The sequence below is a fragment of the Papio anubis genome, chromosome 12 (genome assembly GCF_008728515.1).
Source record: "Papio anubis isolate 15944 chromosome 12, Panubis1.0, whole genome shotgun sequence".
NCBI classification, from domain to species: Eukaryota; Metazoa; Chordata; class Mammalia; order Primates; family Cercopithecidae; genus Papio; species Papio anubis.
This window is the reverse complement of record NC_044987.1, coordinates 44,344,096-44,362,360: the sequence shown is the minus strand read 5'-3', so window position 1 is coordinate 44,362,360 and position 18,265 is coordinate 44,344,096. Positions and strand designations below refer to the sequence as shown.

Here is an 18,265-nt window from a genome sequence, read left to right as displayed (position 1 = left end):
TAAACGTAATCCCTCTATAGCATAAGAAATAGTTATTTTTTAATTGAAAATATTTTATTTATATAAAAGACTGTCATGTAACACACAAGTATAGAGGAAAATAATAATGAAATGAATATCTGTGAACTTACTAACTGTATTAAGAAAATAACATTTCCAATATCTTTGGGTTCCCCATGCACTAATGACAGTTGTGTTTTTCACTTTCTTGAATTTTATGTTTATCTTTATTTCCTCTGTTATTCTTCATAATTTTATCACACATGGCTATATTATTTACATGTTTCATGGTTTGGCTTTAGGTAGTTTTGAACTCTTTAAAATAAAGTCATACCATGTATAGTTTTATGGTACTTGATTTTTTTTTCACTGGTGTTTAAGTGTTCAGATAGATACATAGGTAAGTAGATAGACAGATAGATGGATAGCATTTATTCAAATGAAAGTAAGATTCATGGTCTGTCAAGAAAGAGAAAACATATAATAATGTGAATGGGGGAAGTTAATATAAAGAATAATTAATTATAACAGCATTTGAGCAAGGACATATTGTCTAGTAGAATGTAAGGGGAAGTCTAAATAATATGTGGTGAGCACGTATAAGGAATTGCCATTGTTTCCAGGGTGAAGTTGGAGTAGCCAATGAAGATTCCCCTCACCCCTCGGCCTCACTGAATGTTTAGAAGTCGCTGTGCTGTTGCTCTTGAAAAACTTGCGTTAAATCCACACTTCAGAACTCCCAGAGACTTGCCTTCTGGGCCACTGGTGAAGCTCTTTATGAAGAAATGTCATGCCAGACGGGCTCCACTGCAAATATGGAAAAGGGCAGTATCAGGAGAAGTTTCGTGGCTGCTGCTGAGTTCTCGTGGGCCCCAGTGAACTTCAGGAAGTGGGTGCTACAGCAGCAGCCTAGACTACACAATCTGGGCATTGGTGTATCTCTGTAATGCCCTCGGGCCAGACACTGGAGGTGTCATTTCCAAAGCAGATTAGGCGCTTTTTGGAATTTCTCTCCAAAGCTTTCTACTCACAAAGATTGACATCATAACACGTGGCAAAGGAAAAACATTTAAAAAGGATCCAGATCTATTTTGTAAACAATTAAGAGTGAGTTTGTAGTGGATAACCCAAGTTGGATAAATGGTGCATCATAAAAATATATTTATTCATTTTCTGCTGTTGTATATTTGGAATGATTTTGTATTTTGATTTTTGTGAACATGTGTCTCCTAATGCAAATACTCAATGATTTTCTTTCCTGACAGTATCTTCTGATAGGTGGAATGTCTGGATTATATAATTTAATGGATCATCAATTCTACTGGGCAATGCCACAGCGATTCAAACTACTTTCCTTATTTATATTTCCACTGACAAGAAAGGGTGTCATATTTATACAATATAATGAGTGGTATGGATGATTGTGGCAAGAGTTAAAGAAATACAAAGAACTCACCCTTACTAGAGTCCAAGGCATTGGGAGGAACACTTCTTCATGCATTGGGACCAAATGCATCAAGAGTACGTTTTGGAGACATTGAGAGGAGTGTAACTACTTTCTTTATAGTTTATCAAAATCCATAATGAGATTAATCAGGTAGGAATATGGGCACATTTGCATTTCAGCAAGCATTCTGGCCTAGATGTGTCCGAAGGACATCAAACCAGCAGAAGACAGAACTAATATTCTTTTGTGTGTATAGAGACAGGATCTCATCTGTCCCAAATGAGAGTCAGTGACACAATCGGCTCAATGCAAACTCTGCCTCCTGGGCTCAGGCAATTTATCCAGCCTGAGTTTCCCAAATGGCGAGATTACAGTACCATCATGTCTGTCTAATTTTTTATATTTTGTGGAGATGGAGATTCACCATGTTAAGTAGGCTGACCTCAATTTCTCAGCTTGACTGGGTGCAGAGACCACCTAGGCCTCAAAAGTGCACAGGATTACAGGCACTTAAGGCCCACCAGCCGCATTAGAAGAATCCTTTCTCATGACAACTACTGTCACACATAGACTTTACTATCAGAAAGATAAGACTACCTCATCCTTTGGGTTTTAGCTTAGGTGTTGTTTCTTTTAGGAAGACTTTTAGGATGACTGTCCCTTCCTTTCTATCAACTACTAGACCATGAGCTCCTTAAGGACTTAGTCTTGTTTTAAAATTTATACTTTTAAAAAAAAATTTACTTTAATTTTCGGGATACATATGCAGAATGTGCAGGTTTGTTACTATTTTGGCTCCAATCTCTAGCAGTAAGGAGAGTTCATAGTAGACACTCATTTTGTGAGTAATAGGTTTGTGAAAATAAGTTGTTTCATTAATAAGGCCACAGTAGACAGAAATAGGTCTAGAATTGAGAGCTCCTGATTTCCAGGGCTCTAGACTTCATCTGCCTAAAGTTGACTGTTGTGATGAGTAAATTATGTGTTGCAAAAAGTTGTTGAAATTAAATTAGAAGTTACCCTTTTTCCTTTCTCTCCTTGCCCCAACTCTTTCCTGATACACATAGTCATCAGACCTTGTGATGGAATATCAGAGCCCCACCAGGAAGCCACTGAATCTCAGCAGAGAATGTCTGCAGGGTCCAGTCCATGAACGAAGGTCTCAAAGGCTTCCCACTCTTGAGTGCAGGGCTGAGCCCCCAGTACCCTCCATGCACCCGGGGCTGATCTCATCTCTGTGTGGACACTTGGATTACCTCAATGTATTGAGTCACAGAATGTATAACTCAGGGTTTTCAGTCTGTTGGTGGTCTTCACAGTAAACTTAGGAACATGGAATCTTATTTTCTCTTTCTTAAATTTATGGCATATAACCTCTTAATGATTTGCTCAATGTGTCAAGTTGGCTAGCTTTAACTACAAGGAGGGAAATGACAGCAGCAACCATTTTGTAGCATATACACACCTCCTTCTTATTCAATGAAATGCTAACCTAGGCCCTGCTGGGAAAGCAGTTTTCAGATGTAAATAAAAGTTCTAATTCTAGGACTAGGAAGTTTACCCCAGTAAGTCTGACTTTACCGGTGAAAGTCCTCTGAAGGAAGACTTAGACATTCCTTGGACAAGACTAAAGTGTGAAGGATCTCTATTGTTCAGTTGCTCCAGATACCAGCTTTATTCAAGCCATTAGGTTAAAACAGCCAGATTATTTTTTCCTGATTGGCTACCCAGAGACCTTATCGCTTCCTTCATCCAGCCTGATTGAGTAAACCAATTCCATGTACTAAGTCCATATATGAATCTCCCTTAGTGTACATATATCTTAAGAGTTCTGCTTTTGTCTTTGAACCTTGACTGATATAAGGCTGATAGATATGTTTTCACAGTTCTGTCAGTCTTGACCAAAAATTTTGTTAGGCACTGGCAAATAATTCCTCTGTGAGAAGATATTTGGGTGTCCCCTTCTGGAATCTTTTCCTTCTTTTGGAGTTTCATATCACAAAACAAACTTTGGACTAAAAAAAAGCATGCATAGTCTTTTCCCCATCATGCAGTTTCTGCATTCATGAATTGCCACCATCTAATAGATGTTTATAATCCCAAAATCAATACTCATGGTACTTTTCTAGCCATTCTAGGATATTATATGCACTATGTGGAGGAAAGCGGTTAAAGACTAACTTTCAGCTTTACCCACGAAATTGGCAAAACTTTTGAAAATTTGACAAGATGCTAAATTATTATTTGGGGTTATTTGATTAATTAGTGAATACTCTTAGAGTGCTAAAAAACAAAACTGGAAATTTTAGTTCCTTTATTTCTCTGAGGTACCATTTAGATAAAGGAGGCTTTACGACTGGTTGATGTGGCTCACCCTGTTTTCTCATCGTTTTGGGAGGCTGAAGTCAGAGGATAACTTGAAGGCGGGAATTAGAGACTAGACTGGGCAACATAGCCATATCCTGTCTTTAAGAAAATAAATAAATAAAAAATTAGCTATGTGCAATGGCATAAAACTCTAGTCCTTATTACTTTGAAAGCTAAAGTGAGAGGATTACTTGAGCCCTGGAATTCAAGGCTGCAGTGAGCTAAGATTGTACCACTGCACACCACAAGGAGAACCTTTCTCTAGAATAAATAAACAAATGAATTAATGTGCTCTTAGAGGAAAGCCTGTGCCATGGAAGAAACTCAAGAAACAGTATTAATCAATCTTAGTTAATTTCTGGCGTATGTTTACCCTGATAAGATTGATGATAGTTAGAAATCATTCAAAGCAGTGGTTTTGCAAATGATAGTGTGATGCCATTTGTCCAGTGTTGAAAGGTGTGTACTAAAATATTATGAGCTAAATCAACTCTGTCTCCACCTTTCTTAATATGCTAAGTACCACGAAAGAGGTGGGTGTGGTCTTCAAAGATTCATATAAAAGGATGTAGAAGAGAGAAGCTCATCTTGCTCCAGAGGAGGACAGCACTTAGGGGATTGCCTGCATTTCCAGGTGGCCTCAGAAGTCAGCTCTGCAGGGGTGAGCTCGTGATCTTAGGGGTACTTAAAGAACTTTTTGGAAAAATCACTGCAGAAAGCATTCTTAGAGCCCTGGGGTGAGTGCAACTTATTACCAAATAGTAAATTACAATGATAAAAATATCTACCTGTCTTAAACCTACTTAATGTTATTATATGTAACTCATAATATTACTACTCATTTTATGACATAGGTTATTAGTGCTGTTATTGGCTCAGATGGCCTCCTGAAAATATTTGCATTTTTGTTTTTTGTTTTTTTTTTTTTTTTTTTTTTTTTGGAGATGGAATCTTGCTCTGCCGCCTAGGCTGGAGTGCAATGGCATGATCTTGGCTCTTGGCTCACTGCAACCACCACCACCTGGATTCAAGTGATTCTACTGTCTCAGCCTCCCTAGTAGTGGGGATTACGGGCACCCACCACTATACCTGGCTAAATTTTGTATTTTTATTAGAGAGCCCAGGGGTTTCGAGTATGTGTTGATAGTCAGGCTGGTCTCGAACTCCTGACCTCAGATGGTCCTCCTGTCTCAGCCTCCCAAAGTGCTGGCATCACAGGCGTGAGCCACCGCACGGGCAAATGTTGCAATTCTAAAGATTTTCACTTTGGCACTGAAATTTAGCACTGCTTAGTAAAGACAGTAAAGGTAAATGCCTTCGACTGCAAAGCAAAAGATTACAGTTGCATGGATCAGGGATCTCCAGAGACAGAATCATAGGATGTATCACATTAACTATAACTATAAATATATATAAATTGTGTGTGTATATATACATATGTATATAAAATAATTAAAGATACCATATACACACACACAAAAAAAATACTTTTCATTTGTGTTACAATTCCTTCTCGTATACCATACAGGACATGCTGCCCATGTTTGTAGCCTAGGAACAACAGGAGAAACACATACTATGTGTAGGCTATACCATCTCTAGGTTTTATTACTTGCATTATAATCTCTGACGTTCAAACAATTCAAAAACTGCCTATTCATTCCTCAGACCATATATCTGTCCTCACTCAGCACATAGCACTGCACAGGGAGGAAGTCTATTACAAAATTTGGTTCACTTGATTATGGAGTCTAGAGAGGTTAGACATAGGCTGTCATTAAGCTGGTGTCCTGGAGATACCAATATCCTGGCTGAGTTAGAATCAGCTTTAGGAGAGGGAGAAAGCAAATGGCCTTCTCTCTGCCCTTTTTTTCGGTCTGAGCTCCCAGCTGATTGGATGGTGACCACTCACATTGAGGGCTGCTGTTCCCCACTCAGATCACCAACTCACATGTCACTCTGGAAACACCTTCACAGACTCACCCAGAAATAATGCTTCACCAATTCTCCATATATTACTTAATCCAGTCAAGTCGACACCTAAAATTAACAATAATGCCATAGTAATATAATTGTACATATTTCAGTTTTAAAAAAACTGATAATATTTGAGTTCATAGTTTGAGTAGCCCAAGGAGGAAGTTAATTTATGCCACAAGAAAAATAACTCAATATCTTTCATTATTTATTTTCTCTTTTAGTGAACATAGACTGGTTTAGTTGTTGTCTTTTTGTTTATCTGGTCGGTTGGTTGGTTTTGGGGTTGCTTTTGTTTCAAAGAGCCGGGCTTCTGGGTCCCTCTTTCTGAAAATATGCCATAGAGCCCTCTGACCATCTTCTCGTGTTTTCTTACCCAGTGTAGGTTTTCTACTCCTCTCCCATAGTCATTCAGTAGTTACTTGAAAGAGGAATAGGGACAAACATGGTTATTCCCTAGATCATAAGACTAAAACAGAGTTTCATATCAATCAGGAATAGGTTATTGAATAGATTTGCATTATGTTATGGGCAGGAACTAGGAGTGGAAAAGGTTGTGAGTCATCTAGTCAGTGGTGTCTGCTCTAAAGCCTGAAGACTCTCCTTGTGTATGAATTTTTCATTTTTGTTGCAGAGGAAATAGTTTGTTTCACTTTAATGAGCACTGTTGAGAAGAAAATATACCTATCACATATCACCACATGTTGACAGATTTTCACCAACCCAGACCCCAAAATGACGTGCTGCTCTTTCTTCCTCAGAAACATGAATTCTGGAATCCTGCAAGTTTTCCAGAGGGAACTCACCTGCCCCATCTGCATGAACTACTTCATAGACCCAGTCACCATAGACTGTGGGCACAGCTTTTGCAGGCCCTGTTTCTACCTCAATTGGCAAGACATCACGGTTCTTGCTCAGTGCTCTAAATGCAAGAAGACAACATGGCAGAGAAACCTGAGAACTAACATTCGCTTGAATAAGATGGCTTCCATTGCCAGAAAAGCCAGTCTCAGGCAATTCCGCCAAGCTCCTGAGGCAGATGTGTGGGACTCACAGAGATAAAGATGTTCTGTGAAAGTGGACCCAAGGGGCCTGCTCTGTTTGCTGTGCTCCAACTCTCAGGAGCACCGAGACCATAAACACTGTCCCGTTGAGTGGGCTGCTGAGGAACACCGGGTAAGTGATGCCTCTGAACATCTATTTCTATAAAGGACACAGGAAATTCTTGTAAGTCTATTTCCTTGGAGATTGGATGATGCCTTCTCTGTGTCCCTTTAAGCATGTCTGTTATGAGCTTCCTTGGCTTCCACGCCTGTCACATTTATTAAATGTTTTGGAGAAACAAAGCAAACTATTTTCTATGGACCCAATTTGTACTCTCATTTTGGGGTCCTTAGGTGTATCAAGTGAATGGTTCTTTAGTGTCTTCATTTTGTGCTCAATTCCTTGGCTCTTTTGCAGGGCTCACAGAAGAAAATGCAGTCTTTATGGGAAAAAGCTTGTGAAAATCACAGAAACCTGAACATGGAAACCACCAGAACCAGATGCTGGAAGGTTAGTACCATGTTACTCTACCTTCTTCAGTAACTTATGGTGAACAAATGGGTGACTCTTAAAATAGGAACTTGATCTCAATCCATAATATTTCTGGAATTCAATAAAAGGAAAAAAAGCACGCTAAGAAAAAATACCTAATTTTTATATAAGATAATGTGACTCTTTGGTAGGATTTCTAACCAGACGACAGATGTTACCCAAGCATGCTCATCTGTCTCCATACAAACCTATAGCAATACACCAGCAAATACAAGAAACTGGGCCATTTCACAGCATTCTCAATGGGCTGCCTGGATAACTTCTGGGCACAAGCGTTATTTGGCCATCATGGAAATTTCAAGTGAACCTTCTAAGGCTGAGTCAGCATGAATTTGAATCCTGGTGGGCAAATATATGTGAAATGTGAGTTAAATATCAGGCAGAAGGAGCAAAGAGTGCAAATTTAGAGAAGCATGAAATTAAGTATCAGAACTAATTAATATTGAATAAGTCATAACACGTAATGGAAAAAGGGGTGAGAAATGTACACTCATGTCTTGAAGACACAAATATGTGAGAAATATGGGAACTAGTGTTTAATATAAGGAGAACTTTAAGGACTTGAGAACAATTCTAGAAATGATTTTGTCTTTGTGGACATTTATCTTGAGGGTATGATATCTAATATTAATTCATTAATTCATTCTAATATAAATTCATTGAAAAATATTTTATGAATACCTAGTGTATGTCAAATATCAACTTAGAAAATTAAGTAGTAAAAAAGAAAGAAAACACTCAAATCTTGCAATTGAAATGAGAGAAGCAAATGGTCACCATGCAGATATGTGAAGTACATGATGTGTTAGAGTGTAGTAGTGTCTTTGGAGAATAATCAAGCAGGAAAGTAGAAAGGAGCACAGAGGTTAGGGACTGGGGATGAGGTTTGGGTTTTTAGTGAGTAGTAGTCAGAAAAAAAGGCTCATGGAAAAATTCACACTGAAACAAAATATCAATCAAGAGGAAATATAGATATCCTCCTGTTTGCCTTCCCCTTCCTCATAAATGTAGGAATATATATGAGTACCTGGGTGTGGGTGTGTATATATATATGTGGATATATATGAGGAATATATAGATACACACACAGATACACATAGATATTCCTCATATATCCATATATAGCTATATATGAGAAATATATATATGAGTACATATATGAGAAATATGTATACATATATGAAAATAATTCTAGATATAGGAAACAGCATGTGCAGTAATATTTCATTTGCATTTATTTGGGGGGTTGAGGAACCACAAAGGAGTCCATGTTGCTGACTAGGGTGAGTTTGGAAGAGAATAAATGAAACTTTCTTAGACTATGTGGTGCTGGGTGAAATGCATTGAGTTGACAATGCTAGTCTGTGGTCATTGCATAATTTCTCATATAATGGGTTTACATAAATTGCCCCAATTCTCCAAAATAGAAATAATGGTTTCCTATCTAGCCAATATTGCTCGGTAGTTTAATTCTTAAGCAAGAACTGTGTTTTCTTTCTATAAATGTGTGTTGGAAGAGAGAAATCCATTTTTATAAAACTATCTTAGAAAACATTTTATCATTAATCAAATGCTTGTCTTTAGGCAGAAACTACCTATATTTGATAATGCAGAAAAAAGGAGAAGAATAAAATGTGGAATCTGAGAATTGACAAGACTGAGGGTTAAAATATTGGATGTTCAGAATGCTAAGAGGAATCAGTGAACTTCAAGAGAAGATGGATACAACATTTCTGTTTTGACTCTATTGTCACTGCAGGATTATGTGAGTTTAAGGATAGAAGCAATCAGAGCTGAATATCAGAAGATGCCTGCATTTCTCCATGAAGAAGAGCAACATCACTTGGAGAGGCTGCAAAAGGAGGGCGAGGACATTTTTCAGCAACTCAATGAAAGCAAAGCCAGAATGGAACATTCGAGGGAGCTTTTAAGAGGAATGTATGAGGATCTGAAGCAAATGTGCCATAAAGCAGATGTGGAGCTACTCCAGGTATGGGCTGACCATGGGGTATCAGGATGTAGAACCTTCACATGCATGGGTGTTTTCCTCTCTCCTGAAATCCAACCCCACTTTACTTCCATGATTTGTTTCTAAAAACACGTTTCTATAACTAATGCTACTCAGTTGGGAGGTTATAGCCTCTCCTATGGATTCTACCAACCTGACAACAAAACTTTGCTTGAATGACCAGTAGCAGCCACAGAAATATTTCCCATCAAAAGTCAATGATATATTTAGGTTTTTGAAAGTGGATAAAATGAGAAGTGATTCATTTGCACTTAGGTTAATTTGGAGACACGGCATGATGGAGAAGTTGGGGAATCTAGGATCACATTAATATTATTTTGAGATCCACTCATTTTGGTAACAGGGCTTAGGGAAGATGACTGAGTAGCTTCTTTATGGTTACAGCAGAGCACAGACTCTGGGGGCCTCCTCTTCCTTCACTTGGAAAGAGAATGTCTTCAAGACTGAGACTTTATCAGGACATTAATTCATGACATATGACAGACTGGGATTTTCATGAGAAAAGAAACAAAAAATGCTTTCCAGGAGGGAAAATTGTAGGAAAATAATATCTTCAGAAACTGCCTCCAAATCTCACAGTGAACTTAGTGGAAATTGCATCATGTAGAAGCACTAAGCCTTTCTTTTTCTTTTTTATCTTACAGGCTTTTGAAGACATATTACACAGGTGAGTGCATACCAAGATTTTAGGAGCTGCTCTATCAGTTTCCACAAATATCAAGCAGGAACTTTGACACTGAAGGCATAATTGATTCAGATATTGATATTACCTTGTGCTGGTTGTACTTTCTCCATCCCCCACCCTATGTTGTCTTCTCTATTTTGTTGCTATACTCAGTGATTTTATTAGGCAGTCAATGAAAGTTCTGCAAAACCAAACAAACAAACAAACAAACAAACAAAATAAAATAAAAAGAAAGAAAGAAATGAAAAAGAATAAAAAAGTGAGCATCTTTATTCCTAATTTCCTTTTTATTGCTCAAAAACCTGCATATTTGAATGAGAAAATGTTACATTTACTACATGGCTACAAAGTCAACCAGGGGAAGCCACAGAGAAGAAGGGAAAGTGCTCTAGCAGTGAAAAGTGTTGATGATTTCTAGTTTATATTTAAATATATAATTCTGAAAAATAGATGAGACAAACTATTTGGAATGTTTGAACTGTGTAGGCCTTCAGAGAACCTCAGATATAAAAGGCAGATCTCCCTGCCTGGAGCATATTTCAACACCCTGGCCTTGAGAAGGAAGCAACAGATGCAGCAGTCTTAAAAATAAACCCACCTTTCCAGATGGTGATATCAGGAAATTCTGGTGAAGTCTGGAACCCAGAATGTTATTTTTGAATATTCTCTTGGTCTTAAGATTAATGATCCTTACTAATTTGGAGCAATAAGAAGAAAGATCCAAATGAATTCTCACTCAGACAGACTTTTCTAACATGCTTGAAAATCAGGAACTGTGAATAAGAATGAATCTGAAACAGAAAATGATAATTTTGGAATTAGCAAATTGGGTTAAAGGGATTCTCATGAAATGTCTTTTAAATAAAAGTAGTTGATTTTTATGTACTTTTGGCTGTAGATGTGGTAACTGCATCTTTCTCCTTGCAGGTATGAGTCCCTGCTGCTGCAGAAGTGCGAGCCTATATATGAATCCAGGCCAGTGCAGGGCCCATCACTGGACTGCTGGACAGGCTCAATGGATTCAGAGGTGAGTGTCAGCCCATTGGCAGAATTCCCACAGTGTATCACTTCTTGTTAGAATCATGGGGGTAATATTTTACCCTTCATCAAATCGCTATTTCATTTCAGAAGGAAGTGAGCGATATGACTATGCAAAACTATTATATCTGTGTTTCTATTTACAGTTTCAGGACTTGCTCTTGAGAGGTAAAAACATAGTGAAAAACAAATGTATTTCTGGGCTCACATAGATGAGAGCTATATTTTTAAGGTAAAATGGAATGACATAAGAATAAAAGAGTGGGAATAAAATGGAACAATGCTCAGAGGCTTAATAATCCAAAGTTACATAAAAATTTTATATTTCTTTACTGTATTTCACTTGCATTGTTAAAAAACAGTTTTTTGGGGAATAGAGTTCACAGCAGTTTGTTGGAGTATTTCTATTTTCTGACAGTAAATCTGTGTGTGATATAACATAAAAGAATTGACTTACTATGTAAAAAGAAAGAAGAAATTATTTTGTAAATAGGAAGTAAAAATAGAAATGATAATTTCAGTTCAGTTACACCATGAAGACCTACGTGTAAAATCTAAAATTCAGTTTCAATCTAGAGCTAGCAGGGAAGTCCACAGAGTGACTGGTGAAATATTTTGCAAAAATCTGCCTTAAGTTACCACTTATAATGTGAACATATGGACTTTTATCCAGTTATCTAAAAAGCAGTGCTTGGAATAAGCTAAAATCTTCCCATTCTTGGCCAGAAAGTATATCCACTAGTATTTAAGAGGAACAAAAGGAAATATTTTAATAATGGCCTTAGTAAAAGCTAAAAGAGGGCATTCCGGGGCATATAACATTTCCTTTACATTGGAAATTGGATTAAAAACAGGCTGGTTTTATATTCAACTCTCAATTTGAGTTTTCAATACATTTTTCAATGTCTGTTTTTAGAATGTTGTTTTCCTATAAGGAATGTGTCATCGCCTTGATTAAAATGTTGCAAATCAAAATTCTCCTGTCCTTGTATCAACTTCAAATTTCTTGGTAGACAAATTTTCCCCTCAAAGAATTCTAATTTCTATTAGCATGTAATATACTTTTTTGCTATTTTTTGCAGTTGATTTTACTCCTGCAGCTACAGAAAAGGCCAATAGTCACTCTTCACCAACTGGCAGAGATTTGAGAAGCATGAATGTTGGATGTGACCCTCAAGATGATCCCCATATCACTGCAAAATCTGAATGTTTTCTTGTATGGGGTGCTCAGACTTTCACATCTGGCAAATGTCCATTGGGAGGTTCGTAGCCAGGACTCTTGGAATTGGGCTTTTGGTGTCTGTAACAATTATTGGAAAGAGAAGAGACAGAATGATAAGATAGATGGAGGGGAGGGACTCTTTCTTCTTGGATGTGTTAAGGAGGATGCTCACAGCAGTCTCTTTACCGCCTCCCCACTTGTGGTGCAATATGTTCCAAGACCTACCAGTCGGGTAGGATTTTTCCTGGATTGTGAAGGTAGAACCATGACCTTTGTTGATGTTGATCAAAATGCCCTGATATACACCATCCTAATTGCTCCTTCTCACCTCCTCTCAGGCCTATCTTTGCTGTAGTCACTTCACAGAAGAGATAAGTCAGAAGTGTGTGTCTATATGCTGTAAGGAACCCATTTATCTGAAAATCCCTCTTTTTAGCACCTCATCAAAACAGGACAAATAAGTTATATTTAATGTCTTTGGTTTGTTCATGTCATCAAATTTCATTGATAGTGCTTCTATTAAAAATGGTGAAAACATTAAAACTATATGTATTGGTTCTTTGTTTAATCGTTTTTGAAAATCATTACCCATGATGTATGGAATAGAATATACACTCTGGTTTTTCGTTATTTCTGAATGTCACAGAGTGAAATAATAGATGACAGAGTTGTCTAAACGAAGTTAAAATCAAGAGAACAAAGTAGGGATCTTGGGCTTCATGAAAAAACTTGGAGGCAAAAGACTGAATGGTAACCTGGCAATAGTTTCTGTCTCTTCATCTAACAGTATTATACTTATCCATGTGTTTTATTTATGAATCTATACTTTGAGGTCATCGTATTTGACCTCCTGTGCTGTGCTTATCTTTCTAAATCTCATCTTAAATACAAATGCTCATGCATTATTAAAGTGTTTTCCTGCAGTGAAATTTACAAGGTGATCAGGACAATGCTGGATCAATTAAATATTCAAATGGACATAACTGAATACTGACCCCTACCTCAAACCATACACAATTCATTTACACATGGATTCACGTTCTGAAGGTGAAGGGAACACAATAAAATATTCTCACAGAGAAAGATTTCCTAACCAAGACAAAATGTAACAATTAAGAAGGAAAATTTAGTTAGTTTTATATCAAAGTGATGACTTCATGTTCAAAACTATATCATCCAAGAATTAAAATATAAGCAATTGTGGAAAAATAGTAGCTTAACATACATGCGTAAAATACAATACATGTGATTAATGAATGTAATCAATAAAAGAAAATGAACCCAATATAAAATTGGGAAAATATTTGAACAGGCACTTCATAAAATTGGAGGCATAAATAATTGCACAAATATGAAAAAGAGATTACTTGTGTTGGTCCTCAGAATAATAAAAATTAATCCATAAGTTGAACTACAGACCTCCCATAAAATTAGCAAAATTTAAGACACATATGTGTGTGTTGTGAAGACAAAGAATCAGTGAAAGTTATTCATGGCTGGAGGGATGTAAACTGAAATACTTTTGGCAAACTGACTATGAGCATTCCTTATGGGCTAGATATTCTTACTCTAAAATAGATTCCACAGGTTGCCTATGTGTATTTCAAGATAAACACAGTGTTGATCATTGCATCAATTTTTATTGTAGCTCCAAATTGGAGACAAAATAAATACTAATCAACAGTAGAATTGCTAAATAAATTGTGATCTCTTCATAAAAAATAATTCTGTAAAACAAAGATAAGATGAAAATGCAACAAATTAATGAATCTCAACGAAAGTTTAAAGAAGAGAAAGTCGAAACACACAAATGTTATATTATAGATAAATATATTTAGATAAATTGTGAACTCCATTAATTGATACTAGAAGTTAGAATATTGAATAATATTTTGGAAGGTAATCGTTAGGAAACTTAAAAATTAACCAGGATAAGATACAGGAATCATTTCAATCAAAGAGAGAAACTAAGTATTTTTCATGCAGAAGAAAATTATATATATATATAAAATATTTTAATGTGTAAAATAAGAAGCTTGAAATAAATGAATTTGATGTTATGCCTAATTTTTCAAATGCATATATGTATATATACACACACACACACATAATTTAATTTATGGTAAGTTAACATCAACATTAAGACAAAATAAACTTTTTTTATTATTATACTTTAAGTTCTAGGGACATGTTTTAGAACATTCAGGTTTGTTACATAGGTATACCTGTACCATGGTGGTTTGCTACTTGTCAGCTCATCATCATTGGGGTATTTATCCTGGGTGATATCCCTGGCTCATTATCCCTCAGCAGGCCCTGGTGTGTGATGTTCCCCTGGCTGTGCACATGTGTTCTCAGTGTTGGCTCCCACTCATGGTGAGAACATGCAGTGTTTGGTTCCTATTCTTGTGTTGGCTTCCTGAGATAATGGTTTCCAGCTTCATCCTTGTCCTGCAAGGGACATGAACTCATCCTTTTTGTAACGCATGGTATTCCACAGTGTATATGGTAGCATACATTTTGTTTTACAGTCTGTGAAGAGATTCAGAAGATCATTTTAAGACCTGTATTTACCTCACCATCTCCCGTGTGACAAAACCTAAAACTACAAAGGGAAAGATAAGGAATACCGTGCCCTTGGGGCATTGGTAAAACAACTGAACTTGGAAGGGAAAAGGAAAAAGAGGAGAGAACCATATGTGGATGATTTAGATCACACCTGAAGGTTGGACAGGATCATTAAGAGGGTTCCAATCATGAAGACCCAGAAACAGTGTCGACCTGTCACTGAGCTTCATCAGAATGACAGAGAATGCTTCTCTATTCTCTTCACCGCCCCCAACTTGTTGAGTAACAGGTCAAAGCAGTGTCTTCTGGGGGACTGAGTGGAATTTCAAGGGAAACTTAAGGATGAGGATATAGCAGATACTGAGAAAAGCTGCTAAACTAGTCCAATCCGGAACACAAAGTATTGCTAGATGAGCAGGAAACCTATGGCGTACCGGAGTTAACTCTAAGAGGAATAAGTCCCAAAACCAAATCAACTCCTGATTAGATTGATTCCACCTTCTCCATCAAACACACATACAGCCTAGTAAAAGGGAACACATGTGGGTTTTGCTTTCTATATTAGTCTATTCTACATAGTTCACTTTTTGAGTAAAAACTTACAGACATATATAGAAACAGAAAAGATACATAAAGGAAACACTGTTAAGAGACAAAGCAATTAATAAAAGCGGATTCAAATGTGGCAGAGGTGTTGGAATTATCTTTCAAGTAGATCTCATGGGTACTGTTCTAGAAGCCCTTAGTAGGGTATAAAGCCCCTTTATTTTTTTATTATACTTATGTGACAAGATCATTCTTATATCCTCTTATATAAAAGGTATTTCCAATCCACATTCATCTCTGTATTGACAGTCACATTTTTTGACACTTTGCAAATATTAGTCCACTGTCTTATTCTTACATTTACAATTGTGGAGCAGTCTGTTGTCATTCTATGAAGTGTTCCCTCACAATGAAACAGTTTACTTTGGCTGGAAATTTTAAGAGATTGTTCATGTTTGGTGGTGGTTTCCAGCTTAAAACACATCATAATGGTCAGCCACCAAAGAGAAATGCCAGGATCAGGCAAAATATATTGTTTGCACATTTAAAATAAAGTAAATTTATGTCTTACACATCCAAAATGAGGATTGTTTGACTTCCTGAATACAATTCATTTGTTTACTTTGAAAAAATTATCAAACGTTATACCCTCGAATATGTACTCTCCTCATCTTCTCTACTTAGCTCTAATTTGTGCTACAGCCAATCACACATTATGCTGTTTGTAAAGCACATATGTGATACTCTCATCCTCCATGTGTCACTATCCACTCTCCTAGTTTACCTCTATTTGTATCCTGTAAAGCCCTCATGCATTTTTCTATCTTTATTATCCAATTCATGCTTTCTGCAGCTTCATTTAAGTTCTTAAACAAAGTTTTCACACTAAACAGCAAATATTACTTATTTCACTTTCCCCAATATAAATTCTGAAATTTTTATTCTTCAATGTTTTACCAAATATGAAAAAATTCAGCCATACAGTATATATTGGCTTATATGTTCTCCCAGCATACCTAAGAACAGTGTGCCGATTGGTTTTCATAAGGTCTATAATACTGGAGGATTTTGTGTTTCCTTAAAGAAGATATAGTATTTCATGAAAAAGATATTCCATTCACTTGAATTTATCATAGAGATAATTCTTATGCTTGTGTCACATAAATTAATAGAGGCTGGGTCCGCAGTGAAACCACATCTGTAATTCAGCTTTGAAATGAACCGAAAGGATCATGAACCTAACGGTTCAAGGCTGAGTTGAACAGTGATTAAATCACTTTCATTCCAACCAGACTAGAACAGAATATAATTTTTAAAATATAATACCATATTATAAATTTGTCTCTCTCAAATTGACAAATATTAAATCTAGAATCGGAGTTCTAACAATGTGCATTTCAGTGGATTTAGTGATAATAAGTCACAAAAATAACCAGACGAGACAATTTCAAACAAAAAATATTCAGACTTTTATGCATTTAACGATGAAAGGGTATCCTCTTTCTCATACTTTTAATTGAGATAAAATATTAAAATACTCCAATACTTTAATATTTGATGAGTAAAATATTTGATGGTAAAATAAGTTGCTATGTTGATGAGTAAAATATTAAAAGTACCTGGTCAACACACCTTTCAATAAAGACATTGGGCTGCAGCTGATGACTCCAGCACATGATTCCCATTGGCGGAGTGCTCACAGTGGATCCTCGGAGAGCCATAGAGGGACCCCATTAAGCCCGCCGGTGAACAACATGCCGTCAAAGCACTTCCCATCTGCCACTGCTCGGGGCCACAACAAGCTACAGCAGCATCACAACCTTTGCCAGCCTGCGAAGCTCAGTGCTGTCCTTTCACTTTATCTGTGTGTATGAGTATTACATAATTTATGCCCACTCTGTGCAGACTCAATTACAGTGTATAATTGGCCACAGTGATACCACTAGCCACTTGGAGGCTGTGCCTTTACTTAAGTCTTTATTTCAGGGCTGGCTTTAGTACGAGGGACATTGTGCATGTACATTGACTCGGAAACTGAGTCACCAAAAATCTAGCCAAATCAATCTGTGTATGCGTGCTTTCTTTCCTGCTTTTGAAAACAACCTGCAGGAGGAGCTTTTAGCCAATTTATTTAAAATGTTAATGATGGAAATCCTGTGGAGTGCAGAGGCAACAGAAACGAGCACTGGATTTGAAGAGCCGATTCCAATGGCTAAGCAAGTTCCAAATGTTCTGAGGTGGAGGGAGGGGTGATGCAAAGGGCGCCTTGAGAATCCGCCGGTAATGCCTCTGGCAGCTCCGCAGCATGCCTGGCCAAGTGCATGGTATCTTAATTGCACTGCGGCTAAGTTACTACCAATGGATTTCTGAGCCTGAAGGATCTTGCTGTGGCCAGGGTCTCCACCTGTCCCTCCCCCATACTCATGGCAGTTCCCAAGCAGGCCAAACGGGACCTGGGTAAGAAACAGGCTGACCAGGCCTACAGAAACAGGGACCCCTCTGGGGCCTCTAAGGGGAGAGCTGACTGCCAGGCAGAATCTATAGAATTACCCACTGTGTGGGAGCCGGAGGGACTCCATGCAACTCCTGGGGAGTGCTAGAATCCCAAATACTGCATATGGGAAAAGTACTCTTATCACGTGAAAGACTAATGATGTCTTAGGAGCTGACATAGAATAGGACTCCTTATCCACTGCAGGGATGAAAGGAGCTTGGCCAGGGATAGAAAATGAGTGCTCTTGGAGGCCTCCGGGACAGGCACATGTGAATTGAATGGGAAGTATACTTCAG

At 37.3% G+C, this 18,265-nt stretch overlaps 1 protein-coding gene and 1 pseudogene across 1 annotated transcript; both read left to right on the top strand.

Annotated features, from left to right (window-relative positions):
• Positions 1-6,502: 6,502 nt before the first annotated feature.
• On the top strand, positions 6,503-7,108 carry LOC116269705 (annotated as a pseudogene).
• Positions 7,109-7,267: 159 nt separating this feature from the next.
• Positions 7,268-12,736, top strand: LOC116269820 (tripartite motif-containing protein 51-like). The gene is given in 8 exon segments (XM_031653960.1): positions 7,268-7,345; positions 9,147-9,377; positions 10,061-10,083; positions 11,029-11,071; positions 11,074-11,128; positions 12,222-12,388; positions 12,390-12,666; positions 12,669-12,736. Coding segments are annotated over 8 exon segments (942 nt in total).
• The last annotated feature ends 5,529 nt before the right edge of the window (positions 12,737-18,265 follow it).